Here is a 15,875-nt window from a genome sequence, read left to right on the forward strand (position 1 = left end):
TGTGTTGCTATTTGTCCAGCTGTTGCCATATCCTCCAGGTTGTCCTCCAGACAGCTATCTGTTTATATTTTTGTAACATCTATTTGTGTAAGTAAGAGAGATATACTTGTTTTGTCATTGTGTACTCAAAAATTCTATTAGAGCACAATTTGATCAAAGCAAAGCAGCTGCTATGATTTTGTATTGGTTTCACTGCAAGGTCATGCAGCGTAGAGATCCATCGATCGCTGCCTGACTTGTCTCGCTCAGAGGTTTCAACGAGGTTTCATGTATGTGTGTGCTTTTGACCACTAGATGACACTAGAGTTGTATGTAGAATAAGATGCAATACTGGAGAAGAGAGGTAGACTGCAGTATTGATAGAAATGTTTTCTCATGTGCACAGTCCTCCTGTTTTAAAGATCACTTTTGTCAGAGAAAATGCTACATGTACCGCCATCATTATGGTTACTACTCAGTGGAGGGAGCAAAACCATAGGGGCTAGTTAATTGTTAAAGTAAGCTCAGAGATCTATCATTATGAAGATTCATCTTTTAAAATGTTTTCAATTTTAGAAGAAATATAGCAGTACATTTCACACAAATTATCATCAATATGGTCTATTCTCTTTCTCTATATAAAGTTATTAACGTCAAAAGTCTGAAACTGCATTAACAAAAAACTCCAAATACGTATATTTTGACAGGCATATGCAACCTATATGGATCCCACAATAAAATGGATAGCAATCAAAAGATTTCACAATATCAGTATACATGTAAAATGTATACATTCTGTGTTTATAGTCCAGTTATTGTTCAAGGATACACATCTCGCCTGTTGTTTTGTCAAAATCTTATACTGTTGAAGTAGCTGGTTAATGTGACATTTTTAATTCCGTTTTACCTCTACATATTCTACCTTTTCCCACCATCACTCTGAATCTGTCCCATTATGTCTGCTTGATAATCTCTTGATAAGAGACTAAATGCTTTCAGCTGTGACTGCATCATGAATAATCATGACTACTCGACTAAGAATTTCTATATTTTCCAAAGTGGTAACTGTAAAAGTGCATGAAATTGGCCATGATCTGGTTTTGCCGCAGGTGGTATAAAGCAGAAATGAGAAGAGCATTAATGGGTTTCAGAAAAAAAGGTAATTGAATGCATTTTGTGCAAAATGAGTGAACATTTGACCCAGTGTTTGGTTATGAAGACTTGTGTTACTGACTGAGGATTGTTGAGAATGTACGGAAGCGCAATGCATTCACTTGAAAAAAAAATTATGCTTTGTTTTTCTGACTAATTATTTCTGTTTTTCTGAGTAAACGGACGGCTTGTTTAGTTTAATCAAGTTTTACTTTGATCTGACACTGGGAGATAGTCCTGTCCTTAAGTCACATATAGATAGTTTTACCATCAGTTTGTTGACTGTCGACTTTGCGGTTGTTCAGAAGGAAAGCTCATTCAGATCTGCTATGGCAATGTTTCTCCAGGATCAGTTGGACAAATATGACATGCACCATGGATACAAGATGATGCATTTGAAATGCATTCAGGCTGGCTACGTGGTGACTCAAGAGACAATCAGGAGCCTGTTGAAAATATGGGAGGCGCCTGCAGGTTGGAGGTTCTCGCGAGAGTTCTCAATAGTTCAGAAAAAAAAAATTACTCAGAAAAACATTTTTTATTACGTCACTTCTGTCATGTGACGTAATAATAATATTAATAATACAATAACATCCTTTAGAATAGTGCTTGAAGTGGGCTTGTCAGGTATGCAGTACTGGCACTTTTAAGGAGATGCTGGTACTCTGTTTAGGTCAAAGTTATGATTATGAGTCAGCATAATCATTCCCATGGTGTGCTATGTGACGTTCACCCCATTCCCATGGTGTTTGTTTCTAGATTCTAGATTATTATTTGTATTGGTTAACAACAACAACATCTATTGGAAAGGTTTAAAAAGGTTTAGAAATATTCACTGATTAATTGCCACATTTGTGTCCTGCAGGACAGCATAATAAAAGGACAGCACTTATAAGTGCTTGAGGTTTAAATCATTATTGGACATTTTAAGGATAATCTAAATATACAAGTCGGTAAAAACATAAATCATACATTTTTAGCAAGTTATTTTTAGCAATAAATTATTAAAATAAGGGGTACATACATACATACATTTTTCCACACTTCAGCACTGCTTTTGAACAAAAGCGCACGTGTGGACGAATCCATTATCGACGAGCGGGGGATGCAGCCTGTCACCACCATCACCACCCCTCTCTGCAGCTCAGAAGTGGTACGCTCCGTCTTGGAATTGTTCGGCTCTTTGACCGGCGGACAAACCTCGTCAGTACCAGGGGAAGAGGGAGAGAGAGAGAAAGAGAGACAGAGAGAGAGAGGGGGAGACACACACACAGACAGACTCTGACTCACTCACTCACTCGTCGCACCAGCGCCTTCATTCACACACAAAGCGAGGAGCAGCCCCCAGCGTGTCCGCCTGCCATGAAACAGACTCTGGCTGAAGTGATGAGGATGAGCAGGATATGCCGGATGATATTTGCCACATGTTTGGGATCCTTTATTCTGGTCATCTTTTATTTCCAAAGTATGTTCCAACCAGGTAGGTTGTCTTTCTCTCTCTGTCTCGTGTACTTGTGTGCGCGCGCCCGTGTGTCTGGCACCTCCTGGCATGATCATATATGATTTTATGATCAGTGTGTACAATAACGCAGTATGTCAATGATGGAGGCGGAATGCTGCAACAGTTGATGTACATGTATCATCTTATGTCTTTCATTTTGGCACATGTGTCTTCTTGTTGCGCTTTTGTCTGTCTTTGAACGCCTCTTTCTTTGTGGAGGTGTGTCAGTTTGGCTGTTATGAGACGTAGCTTCGCTCGCTGTCTCTCAGCTGACAAGTGATATGAAGATGCAAATACTGTGTTTTGTCTCTGCAAAATGAGTCGGTACTGTGCTTTGGCAAAGTATATACTTTGACGAACCCACGAGAGGTTCCTAACGCAAGGGTTAAGTTAAATTCCCAAACTGGTCACTCAGTAACCAAAATCCACACACCGTTATTGACTGTTCCATGAGAAACAGCGCATCATGTCCAGCTCTGTGCCCAACCTGCATTGATACCCTCCAAGCTGAAACACTGTGGTCCAATGAGTCCCAAACTAAGGAGACTGGACTCTCCAGGGGGCCGTGAGACACACAGTGATGGCTCTTTAGATAACTCCTATATGTCAAAAACAAATTTTTTGTGATGTCAATTTTATATAATGGACAAAACTTTAAGAAATCATATCTCTGTCACAAAGTTTATTTTCTTCATCTTTCCCAATTACAAATCTAAAATGTGCATGGTTCAGTCTAATTTAACAAGTTCAGATGTGTACATTTGAGTGACATCTTAACAAATCAGGATTATTTTTATTTTAAAGTTCTACACAGTCTTCTGGATCCAGTTTATCAAAATGTAAATGTAAAAAATTCAGGTGCTGGTATGTAAATGCATGTGACACGCCTTGGTGGAGATCTGTGCTCTCTGATTGCTCTTGTCTGAAATAAATTCTTTGATAAACTTATACTTATATACCCCAAAATATGTCAGTAAATAAAATATGCTATCAGCCTTAGATTTTATTTCCTCACATGACTTCTGAAGTGATTATGACAGACAGCAGCATCAGTAACAGCAGGTCCGTTTTATCGCATCACATGAAATCCTATCATTTATGTGCTGTGGAATACTTTGCCTCGTTCAGAGTTTCAAGTTTCAGGAATGTGCCCACATTTTAAAAGTCCGTTTTGTGTAGCACAATCATTTTTTTTTTCCTTAAGTCATTTGGACGGAGTCATATGAGATTGCCCCAAACTGAATGACAGCAAATGCCAGACAGATGAATAAGTGGATCACAGTTAGTCCTTTTTCTTGTTAACACTGACGTTACCTTCACACCTCACTGCTACATGTGTTAGTAGTTTGTAGTGCTTAATGGGGTTAAAGTTTTCATCAGTGTATAAAAGGGCTGCATACTATTGACTACTTGTCACACGGTGGTGGAGTGGTTAGCACTCTCGCCTTGCAGCGAGAAGACCCGGGTTCGAGCCCCGGTTGGAACAAGGGCCTTTCTGTATGGAGTTTGCATGTTCTCCCCGTGTGTGCGTGGGTTCTCTCCGGGTACTCCGGCTTCCTCCCACAGTCCAAAAACATGCAATGTGGGGATTAGGTAAATTGGACACTCTAAATTGACCATAGGAGTGAGTGTGAGAGTGAATGGTTGTTTGTCTCTAGTTGTGTGTGGCCCTGCGATGGACTGGTGAACTGTCCAGGGTGTAACCCGCCTATCGCCCGATGTAGCTGAGATTGGCACAGCACCCCCCGTGACCCTCTGGTGGAGGATAAAGCGGTTAGATGATGACTGACTGACTGACTATTGCCTACTATTTTGAAAATCAAACAATCAGTTTGAGTTTTTTACAGCTTTTTAAAAGTGCAAGCAAGTGCAGAAGCACACACAAACAAATACCCCACTTCCACTCTGTGGGGTGAAGTAATAATATTTGACCACAGCTTCAATTTCCGTATGTGTTGCATGTATTGGTGTTTCCCAAAGACTGCATCAGGACTCAGAGATGGGTCACCAGGAAATGTTTTGGGTCCCCACACACATTTGCAGAATTTTCCCTAGACTAATTCAATGCATACAATTAAGTTTTAATGAATTTACCGAACATCATCTTGGAAATTATTTGTTAACTCATTCAAAGTGATATTAGGTATTACAGTGTTGCATTCAATTAAATAAATAGGTTCCCAAATAGAAATAGTATATCAGAAATTTTGATGCTGTTTCAAAGTAAAAGCACTCTAACAACACTTTTCCCCGAAACCTTGATTGTGAAATTTCTGCTGGACTGACAGATGCATGGCTCATTCGGTAGAGTCCTGGTATTTAATTGAGTAGAGGCTTTAACTATGTAATACAGCAGTTTTCAAAGGAATACCCCAGGACTGCACGATATTGGAAAAAAATGATTTTTTTAATATCACATGGGGCTCATCTATGAATAAACAAGATTGCTGTTGAATCATAACATATAGAGAGGAGAAAATGAAACCTATTTTTACTTGAATAAACGATACAGTTCATCTGTGACTGTGTGTGTGCTGTGCTCACACAGCGCGCGTGTGTGTGCGCGATTCTCGGCCCGCAGTAAAAACAGTTGGATGGATCTCACTCGGGCGGGAGAATTGTGTTTTTCCTTCTCAGAAAGTATTTCGGATTATGACAGAAAGTCAGTAGATTTGTCACTATTAATTTTTTTTGAAGAAAAAAAAAGTTGCTGGGTCCTTTTTTTCCTCCTCCTAAAGTCTGTAAATATGCACACGGAAACGGCATGAACAGCTGAATGACCTGAGTCTCATAGTGACAGACGGGCAGGTGGTATGGAGACGAGGGAGGCTGTGGAGGAATGGAGAATGTGAGAAAGTGTGTAAATGTGGAGGAGGTCAGTGAGATATGGAGGGCTTTGAATGTTAAATGAAGGAATTTGAATTTGATGTGGAAATGGATGAGGAGCCATAAAAGTTGTTTAAGGACAGGGGTGATGTGTTGTGCGGATGGGGGTCTTTTGATAATACTAGCGGCTGATTTCTGAACCAGTTGAAGTTCATGGAGGGATTTGTGTGGTAAACCATTTAGAACTCCATTGCAGTAGTCAAGACATGTTGTGACAAGAGCATTGACCAGGATGGCAGTGGTATTGGGAGTGAGTGAGGGACGGGGCTGTTTCTATAGCGGAAGGTGAAAGTAGGTGTACCGGGTGATGTGGTTTATGTGAGCTGCGAAGAAGTGGTTGCTATCAAGGATGACACCCAGACTCTTAACCTGAGGGGACGGAAGAACAGTGGAGTTGATAGAGATAAATGAACATGTTTGGAAAGTGGATTTGGAATGAATTTCGGGAGTCGAATATAATTCAAATATTAAAAAAAATACTCAAGCCCGGCCCTCTTTTCTCTGCATATCCACTACATGTGAAAAACAAAATGCTTTGGTCATCTATGACCATTCACGAGATCAACACTGCTTACCATCTAAAAAGCAATGTGTGGAAAGTTTTTGGCTTTCCATCAACAAACCTAAAAACTACAAATAAAGATATCGTAATCCGCAGAATATGCAACGTTGAAATGAAATATCACTGGACAATGAGCAACCTGAGGGGACACCTGCCAACACTGCACTCTGGCATACCAGCCGAGATTAAGTCTGAGCAGGCAAGAATTAAATATTTTTTGCCTCCCTCCACATCAGCTGCCCGTCAGAATGCTATTAAGGAAGAACTGGTACGCTTTATTTGCAAAGTCATGAGACCGATTAACATCTCACAAGGGTTCAAAGACTTCATCCAAGCGCTTGAGCCAAGGTACATGGTTTCTAGCCGTTAGACAATCACCAACAGAGTTGCCACGGAGGCATATGTGACCATCACTACACATTTCATAGACAGCTATAATTCCCAAAACGTCATTTAGCAGCGACTTGCAAGGCAATTAGGTACAATCAGCCAGGGGTGGAGTTGAACTTGCGACAATGATGTCTTTTGCACACAGGGTACCGGTCTTAACCACTGAGCCACTCCACCCCCATATATATATATATAATATAATTTGAATATTAAAAATAATAAGAAATGGATTTATAAAAGGAAAACTGACAGCCCTATTTTACATTACATGTCATTTAGCAGACGCTTTTATCCAAAGCGACTTACAAGGGAATTGAGTACAACCATCCAGGGGTGGAGTTGAACTTGGGACCATGAAGTCTTTTACACACAGGGTACCGGTCTTAACCACTGAGCCGCCCTATTTGGAAACAATGAGGACGAATTCAGCTTATTTTCTGTCCAGGCATGATATAAAATCCTTTGTGAGACAATTATTGGTATTGCCCATGTGGATGTTGAAATCTCCTAGCAGAACAATGTTGGATGACTGGGAGCTTGAGGTGGAAATGTAGTCCATAACTTCCTTTAATTCAGGATTAGGTTGAGGTGGATGATACACACAGGCAATAATAGTGGGAACCAGTCTATTCAGTTGAACAGCAATACTGCAGCCCATACATAGCAGCTATGACAAGAATTTCCGAGATTATGTCTAGAGCTAAACTTTTGGCCTAAAGAAATGGTTCTATGGCAGTTACTTGCTGTAATATGATATAACAACACTGGAAATGGCTGCCATGTTTTAAAATGGCCACCATCTTAAATTTGTAAATGGCCAGTATCCTTTTTGTAGTAAGTAAACCCTAAAGAAAATGTTTGCCAACTTTCATGCTTCTATGAATATTTCAAAAATTCTTATGGCATATGCAATGAACTGCTGCAGTACATGTCCTGGGGTACCCCTGAGCAAGGTGCCTGATCCCCATTGCTCAACGTTAATTGGACATTCTAAATTGACCCCAGCCATAGAGGGCCACATCCAGTGTACTCCTATTGTTGGTCCCAAGCCCATATAAAAGGGTGGGTTTTGTCAGGAAGCACATCGGTGTATAAATCTCTGTACAAATCAAATAAGCAGATCATCTGCAAAAACACAAAACAAAAAAAACCTTTGTGTCTATGTATTAAATTAAATGACAGCTCTATCCTCAAGAAGAGCAGCACAGCTCACTCATGTGAGACATAGCAGATAAATGTCTGATGCAGGCAGTGTGGTTGCTCTAATCTGTTAACATGGCTGCTCAATGTAAAGCAAGACATTCTTTGATGTAGACATGCTGCACACACGTGCAGTGAGGCCCAGTCCTTGGATCAAGGGTGACAACAAGCTAGAAATTAAAGCAGTATATATTTTCTTTCTCAGCTGATGGTCACTTGTGTGACAAATCAGGAAACAAATGTGTCATTGATTTCAAAGGTGTTAACGATGGGTGGAGGGGAGGATTGTGATGGGGACAGGGGAGGGAGTGGGAAGATGCATGGGTTGGAGGCACAGACCTTTTGGATTGTTCTTGTACTTGTGTTGTTAACATATTTTTTGTTAAATTATTGTCAATTATTGTTTTAAAGATTATATGTTATTGTGTCCAATAAAAGTGTATTTTCCTAAAGCTTGAGACACATCATATGTAAGCTAGACAGACATTTCCCCTGCTCATTACTGTGCACAAATGTACTGTTATTTACTTAAGCCTAAAGAGCCCCTCTGGTGCTGATAGACACATAGAAACCTCCCGGGCAGGGTGCACCTTGCGCTTTACTTTTGCACGCAGGTGAACACTCACCTCCACTGCTACAACTCCATCCTAGGGGAAACACTGGAGTCAGCAGTGTTTCCTACATTGCCTTGAAAAATAGAAAAATAAATGTGATGCATATTAAAATGCAGTAGGGTGGGTGTGGCCTAAGACGTTACAGTGCTACTATTCACCTCCCTGTCTGCCAGACAAGACAACACTCCACTCACTCCCGTTTGGCTTATTACGTGTCTGTTTTGTTCTGTCAATTAAAGGGAAATAACTTGTGACATTCAAAAAAAAATGCTGCTACAGTGATTGAGCACACACAAGTACATTTTTGCCCCAAGGTTGTTTTTCCCTTGCTCCCTAATAGGCTACACGATTTCTAAGGAAACAACTTAAGTACTCTACCAATTCAAAACCATTATTAGAGGTTACTCTTGTAAAATATGTATAATAACCTTTGACACATCTATTGCTTCTGTGTTGAGTCTGGATGCTAAGATAACAAACTGCATACTATAGCCTCATATTATCTTTACTGACATGGTCCCAGTTCTTTACACATACATTCTGCAATTGAGCGACAAGAAGAAGGAAACGTGATGATTCTGTAAAACTGAAATGCTATAATAGTGTTTTTGTGGCTAAATGGCTTTAACTCTGAGCAATAACGACCAGCTATTTGTCTCCAGACTTCCCTTGCAAAATCCACACATGACTGAGGCAGACAAGCTTCCACTGTCATGTATGTTTCTGCAACACTGTTCAAATCAAAAACTGGTTCCGCCTTTCACCTTTACGATCATCTTACAGAAGCCCAGCGCCCACTCCCACCCACTTTTCCATTGACTCCGAGAGAAGCTGAACTTCCCTTGAAGTGTCGTTTTGCCAGGCGGCTGTTGACGCCTTGCAGCTTTTAGCAGATATTAGAGTGTTGTCTGTTGTCCAAAAGTTCTGTAATTGTGATTTAATTGCCTAACCCTTGCTGGAGTATTTGCATAGCACTATATTATTGGCTTGTGCTTCTTCTTTTTTTAAGCTTTTCCTTTTGGGGTTCACCACAGTGGACCATCTTACCTTATCCCTCGTGTTCTGATGTCCTCCTTCACAACAATCATGATCCATCTCTGTGGGCTTTCTCTTTTCCTCCTGCCCCCACAGTTCCATTTTCAACATCCTTTGTTCAATATAATCACTATCCCGCCTCTGCACGTGACCAAACCATCTCAACCTTGCCTCTCTTATTTTAACTCCAAATCATTAAATCTGGGCTGTCTCTCAAATATGCTCATTTCTAACCCTGTCCATCCTGGTCACTCCCAACAAAAATCTGAGCATCTTCAGCTCTGCCACCTCCAGCTCCGCCTCCTGTCTTTTTGACAGCGCCATCTCTTCAAGCCATACATCATAGCAGGTGTCACCATCTTGAAGAGCTTCCCTTTCACTTTGCTGCTATCCTCCTGACACATCAGCCCTGACACTTGTGTCCACCCACTCCACTCTTCACTCTCTTCTTCACCTCTCTTGTTCGCTGTCCATTGCTTTGGATGATTGACCACAGGTTTTAAGCTCATCCACTTTCACTACCTCTATTCCTTGCATCTTAACTGTATTGGTACTTGTGCTACCATTTGGAAAGTTGAACAACTCATATCTTTCCGTCCTGAGAGAGGGGATCCCTCCTCTGTCACTCTTGGTTTCTCCCATTTTACCCCTGTACAACAGTTTCTGTGGGGTTTTTCCTGACTTGATGTGATGGTCAGAGGATGTCACTGCCTTTGAGGCAAATTGCGTTTGTGATGTTATATATATATAAAATTGACATGACTTCAACCTCTACCACAAGCTTTCAAGCAAAGTGAAGCAATGTATTCAAAATGCAAAGGTGATGATACCTCATTTTTAAAATTAATAAGCATTTCACTTGAAGCCCACATTGAGTTTAGTATAAACATCTCAGCCACATTGACAATGATGAACTGTGACTTACTGGCTACTTGATGTCAGTGTGTACAGGGGCAAAACACAAACTGTGAACAGAATACTTGCGGATATGCTGTAACAAATTTTGAGCTACAGCATTGTTAATAGTCCAGCATCCTTACAGTCCTTAAAATATCTGTCTCTAATGTCTGGGCATTAAATACCACAGAGGTCTTAAGTGGATTGTCAGGCTTCTTGAAGCTCAAGACTTCAAGGAACCTCCACCTCAGATGGCCCTATAATCAGATATGATTTACTTTACAATTACCTAAGTGTATCCTGTCATGGGAAAATGGTGTGCTACTGTATGCTATTATATAAATATATTTTAATGGACTCCATTAAGCTCGTGTTAAACCCCTGGATTTTGTGCCAATCTCCACAGGCCTTGCATCAGCTTCTGTCTGACACACACACCCTGCTGTGAAACATTCACTTTTGTCCTCCGTCTCTATCATGTCATATGCCGTGCATATCTATCACTACAACTACCTATCCTGCGTTTTTATTACAATATTTGGATTTCCTGGATGTACCCTCCCAGCTCAGGTTAACTCAAAGAAATTATTGTTTAAACCTGTGACTTCTGCTCATAAATTATGGGTTAGGGTTAGTTCATTTTAGTTTACTTCCTGTGTGGGTCTGGCAGAAGAAAGAAAATGTGCATTATTGCGTAGAATTTCAATTTCAGGAACATGTCTGTACTTAAGTATATGTCTGAAAGCAGCTGGTACATCAAACATTTTGATAGTATTTAGTGTGTTTTTTGATCAAGCATTCATTCATTCATTCCTATGGTTTCTGTGTAGAACCACACCCACTGCCACATTTTTCCATTTTTTTCACACCATATATCCCTGTGGTTGTATTATATGAATTGTTTTCGTTGCCAAGTGGATTATGGAGATCTTGAACTCTGAGTTCCTATCAAAGTAGGTTAAGTTCTAAAAACTGTGTGTGTTTGTCACATCCCTGTCGTCATCTCTATAATGAAGTCCAGACGCTCACACAGATGGTCATCAGTCTAGTAAATGAGGCATCCTCCATGTTGCGCTTCAGCCTGCAGCCGAGTGATTTTGCATGTGTCTAGTCTGACAGTGATTCACAAAGACATGTGGTTCTTACATTGAGGAGGTAGACACTGCATGGTCTGAAGCCAGCTGGTAACCACCACAGAATTTAGACTAGGGTTGGGTGATATTACGATAACAAAATGTATCACGATAGACACTTCCACGATATCAATAGAAACAACGTTAAATAGGACGTCACTCAACTTCCTTAGGAAAAAAAACAAACTTAGTCTCTCCTTCGTAACCAAGTTGCTACCATGCTTGCAACCTGTAGAGTGGCCAGAGCCTCTGGAGTGGCAGTCAAACAGCCAATCACTGAACAGTCAAGTTTGGTTGCACCTTACCTCTTCCCCGTGAGAAGAGGTGAGAATGAGTGCTGAAAATGAGGATGACAAACTACCTCGCCAGTATGGCAGTTTTTTGGTCACTTTAGGCCTGACCACAGTCACGCCAATGTCGCCTACAAATTATTATATTACTTATTACTTATTGTCCACAAACGTATTGTACCATCTTCGTTGCTTACACCCTCTGGATTGTCCACCCAGCCATAAACATCATCTGCCACTACATGTGGAGATGTATACGCAGACCGCCCTGTTGAGGTACTCTGCAACAGCGCCATATGACAAAAAAAAATCTCAACGTTACAAATACATAACTGAGGCAGTGGCTTATCACAGATGCTTCTAAGAGCTTAATGACTATGATAGATGAAGTTAAACGTGAATTCAGTTAAAATATCATTCACTCCAGAAAAAAGCAAAACTTAAACTTAATGAACAAGTATGGGCCTTAATGAAGCAGAGGGATTATGCATTAAAACTGCAGTTAAGTCGGGTTTAGCCCATTATAGGAGAACTTTCCAACAATTACGTAATAAAGTTGTAAGGGAATTGAGAAAGTCTAAAGCAAAATTCTTTATCAATATCATCAATGATTCCAAAGGTCACAGCAGACAAATTTGGAAAAAACATTAACAGGGTCTTAAAAAAAGATAATAATAATAGAGATAAAGGGTTTGAACTACAAGTCCAGGGGACCTTAACTCAAGATGTAGTTAAGATCTCATCTGTGTTTAATACTTATTTTATTGACTGTGTTCAAGACTTGGCAAAAAGCTTTGGTCCTAGAGAGAAGAGCATTACACCACCAAATTATAATCTTTCACTTTTTAACATCTCTGAGGTGACAGAACCATCTATAGTTTAAACCATAATCCAGTTTAGTCTAAGGCTAAAGATAAGTTTGACTATGACAGTGCCTTTGTGAGGAAGTATAAAGAATTACACATCTGGTTAATCTGTCTATTAAACATAGTTTTTTCCCTATTGCCTGGAAGTCAGCAGTGATAACTCCTGTTTTTAAAGCTGGTGATGTAACTGACATTACTAACTACAGACCCATCAGTATACTTCCTATATTCTCCAAAGTAACTGAAAGGATTGTGTGTGACCAGTTGATGATAGCTCACTTAAATCAAGGCCATTTCCCACTGCATTCTATGCAATTTGGTTTCAGGAAAAATCATTCAACAGAGCTGTCAAGTGTCAAAAGCTTTTGACACTGTAAATCATAATGTTCTGTTGTTTAAGTTGTTCAAATTTAACTTTTCATCTAAAGCTCTAACATGGATGGAATCTTATTTAGATTCAAGAAAGCAGTGCACCAGAATTAATGATACATGCTCTTCTTTTGCTAGTAGCACCATTGGAGTCCCACAGGGATCAATTTTAGAACCAATTTTATTTAGCTTATACATTAATGACCTGCCTCTGATTTGCCCAGAAGTGCATATACAAATTTATGCTGACGACACAGTTATCTACATTCATGCTAAGGACAGAGATGAGGCTGCATCAAAACTCACTGCAGTACTACACAATGTCTCAGACTGGCTAATTAGCAGCTGTCTGACTCTCAATGTCAGTAAAACAGTTGGTATGTATTACTCCAACAAGAGAAATGCACAGCAACAACCTGATATTTTTGTCAGAGGAGAGGGGATTAAAATTGTTGACATACCTGGGCATAATCATTGATTATAATGTAACTTTTAAAAAGCATATAGCTAGTTTTATTAATTTTAGACATATTAGACATCAGTTACCTATGCATGCTGCTAAATTGTTTATGCATTCAATGATCCTCTCACATCTGTCATATTGCGCTACAAGCTGGTCCCAGTCAGGTGTGACTACGCTGAAACCCTTGTACACCCTTTACAAACAGGCTGTGAAAGTTCTTGAGAAAAAAACCAAGACACTACCATTATAAAAAAGCATAAACTGTTGACCTTAAACAATTTTCTTTAATGTGCTTGACATACGATCCAGATCATGGAGATGATAAAAGGAGGGACCGTGGTTGCCATCGTAATTAAAACTATTATGGTAAAGTGCACATGTTGCTGTCGCACTCGCAAGCATAGAATTGAAGTGAATTGCTCGGCCTCATTATCCAATACCCGATCCGACTATTTAGTCAACATTTGGGCCGATATCTGATATTAATATCGGATCGGTGCATCCCTAATTGTTTGGTCTATTTGTTTTATGATCAATTTTCTATCTTTCCTTTATCTCTCTGGCTTGGTTCATTCTGTCTGTTACTGTAATTGTGTAAATTGTAATATATACTTATTTGATTAAAGCTTTATTTGAAAGACAAAAATTGTACACAACACACATGCTTTATGTGCATGCTCAACGTCTCCTTTTCCTTTTTGGTATATTTCCATCACAGCGCCACATACAGGCCTGGCATATGCACTACTGCATTTATAGTCATTTTCAGGGATTTCTTGTTGATGAAGACATTTCTTGAAATGGGAAAATCCTAGAAAATGACAAAGAAAAACATTGTGTAGATAAAGTTCTGTTCCCCTATGGATAAGGACTCATTATTTAACAACCTGGGGATGAGCCTTAACAATCAACTATTTTTCTAGTGATCCTGCATAGTGCAACTTTAACAGCACTCACTTACAGAATATGATATTTGCACATAACTGCAATTGAAAAGTCTGATGATGGCCGCATCACACACACTATAATTCCTGTGGCTCTGCTCTACCACAGAAACCACTTTATTACTTATTCATTATGAGTGATGTCCTGATCCAAGTCCTGTAATATTGGGCATCTGAGTTCAGTAATGAATCTGATGTCATAGTTTATTTATTTTACTTCAACATTGATTAAACAGCTTTCATCAGACGCAATGAAATACCACAGCAGACGATTAGTTCACCTCTTCCAAACACTGAAGGACTAAAAATATGTTCTGCAGTCTTCTCTCACAAACTGTTTGACCAGTTACAGTTGCTTAAGAATTGCAGCATGTAGGAGGAGAAGAAGCAAAGGAAAGAGAAGATAAATGCAGTAATGCAGCAAGATAGACATGTGACTATTCCTGGGATTGGTGGCTGCGGGTCTCTCCTGCCCTGTGTGGCTGCTTGACGCTCTGCACCTCTGGATCCTTATTGGTCTGAAGGTGACGCCGTCCCCCGCTTAGATTCCCGACCACTAATGAAAACCCCTGCACATATACACAGTTATGCGCATTTACACACACACACATAATAAAATAAACTCAAACTGATACAGTTGTTGTAGGCTTTGTTACCTTTTCTTAATGTGGTTGTTAACGATTACTGTAGTTGTTGTACCTGTGATCGTCAGTGCCATTACTGTTACTGGACTGTGTTGTCAAACTGTACCTGTACTGTTTCTGGTGTGGTGGTTTCTCTCTCCCTCCCTCTCTCTCTCTCTCTCTCTCTCTCACTCTCTTTCCCACTCACCTCTTCCCTTAATTTTGTCTGTACACTCCCCATCCCCTGTCCGGTCCGGTTATCCCACATCGCCACATCACATTATAATTCCCATTATAATTTAACGTTACATAGATCCCAAAATAATTGAAAAGTAGTCAACACATTAAGTGGTTCTGAAAGAAATAGTTAGTTGCAGTAATTGTCTCTACAGTGACAGCTGTTACACAGCTAATGATATTGCTTTCACCGCTCTATTCTCATTTGGTTGAAATAAAGGTCAGCATTGTCATAAAGAAGTGTTTTTACGATTATTAGGGTTCACAAAGTGAACAAATTTGCATTACCTCTGTGGGAGAATCCATGCGTTCCTGATTTTGTCTCTTCTCTGGTTAATTGTTTCATGAAGAGTCTGGCTGATGATATCCTACATACACTGTACATCTGGCCTGAACACATTAGGTGTGCTTTTATACCTAGGTCGTTGTTCCGACAGCAAAAATAAAAGTGCTATATAACAAAGTGGTTTGCCTGAACTGTCGGGTGAATATGTCATTATGCCACCAGAACACATCTTCTTCTTCGGAGGTGTCTGTATGCAGCAACATTGCGTCTTCTTATTGTTATCAGATAGGGCATTGTTGGAATTGGAAATGTTCATATACTGGTCACCAGAAGCACAAGAAATAAGCAGTTACAGTTAAACAATACTGTATTTTTGAGACTAGATTGGACAACATAAAACATGCCTGTCAATGCTAGTTTAAAATTCTGCTATTGTGAATAGTTTATG

General features: G+C 39.8%; 1 protein-coding gene across 1 annotated transcript in view; it reads left to right on the top strand.

The window, feature by feature from the left end:
• Nucleotides 1-2,416: 2,416 nt before the first annotated feature.
• Nucleotides 2,417-15,875, top strand: part of chst11 (carbohydrate (chondroitin 4) sulfotransferase 11) — a 94,067-nt gene continuing 80,608 nt past the window's right edge. The window contains exon 1 of the mRNA XM_044020781.1: nucleotides 2,417-2,611. Coding sequence (XP_043876716.1) covers nucleotides 2,494-2,611 — 118 coding nt within the window. The 5' untranslated portion in view covers nucleotides 2,417-2,493. The remainder of the gene's footprint in view (nucleotides 2,612-15,875) is intronic.

This window comes from Solea senegalensis, linkage group LG3 (genome assembly GCF_019176455.1).
Source record: "Solea senegalensis isolate Sse05_10M linkage group LG3, IFAPA_SoseM_1, whole genome shotgun sequence".
In the NCBI taxonomy this organism is placed as follows: Eukaryota; Metazoa; Chordata; class Actinopteri; order Pleuronectiformes; family Soleidae; genus Solea; species Solea senegalensis.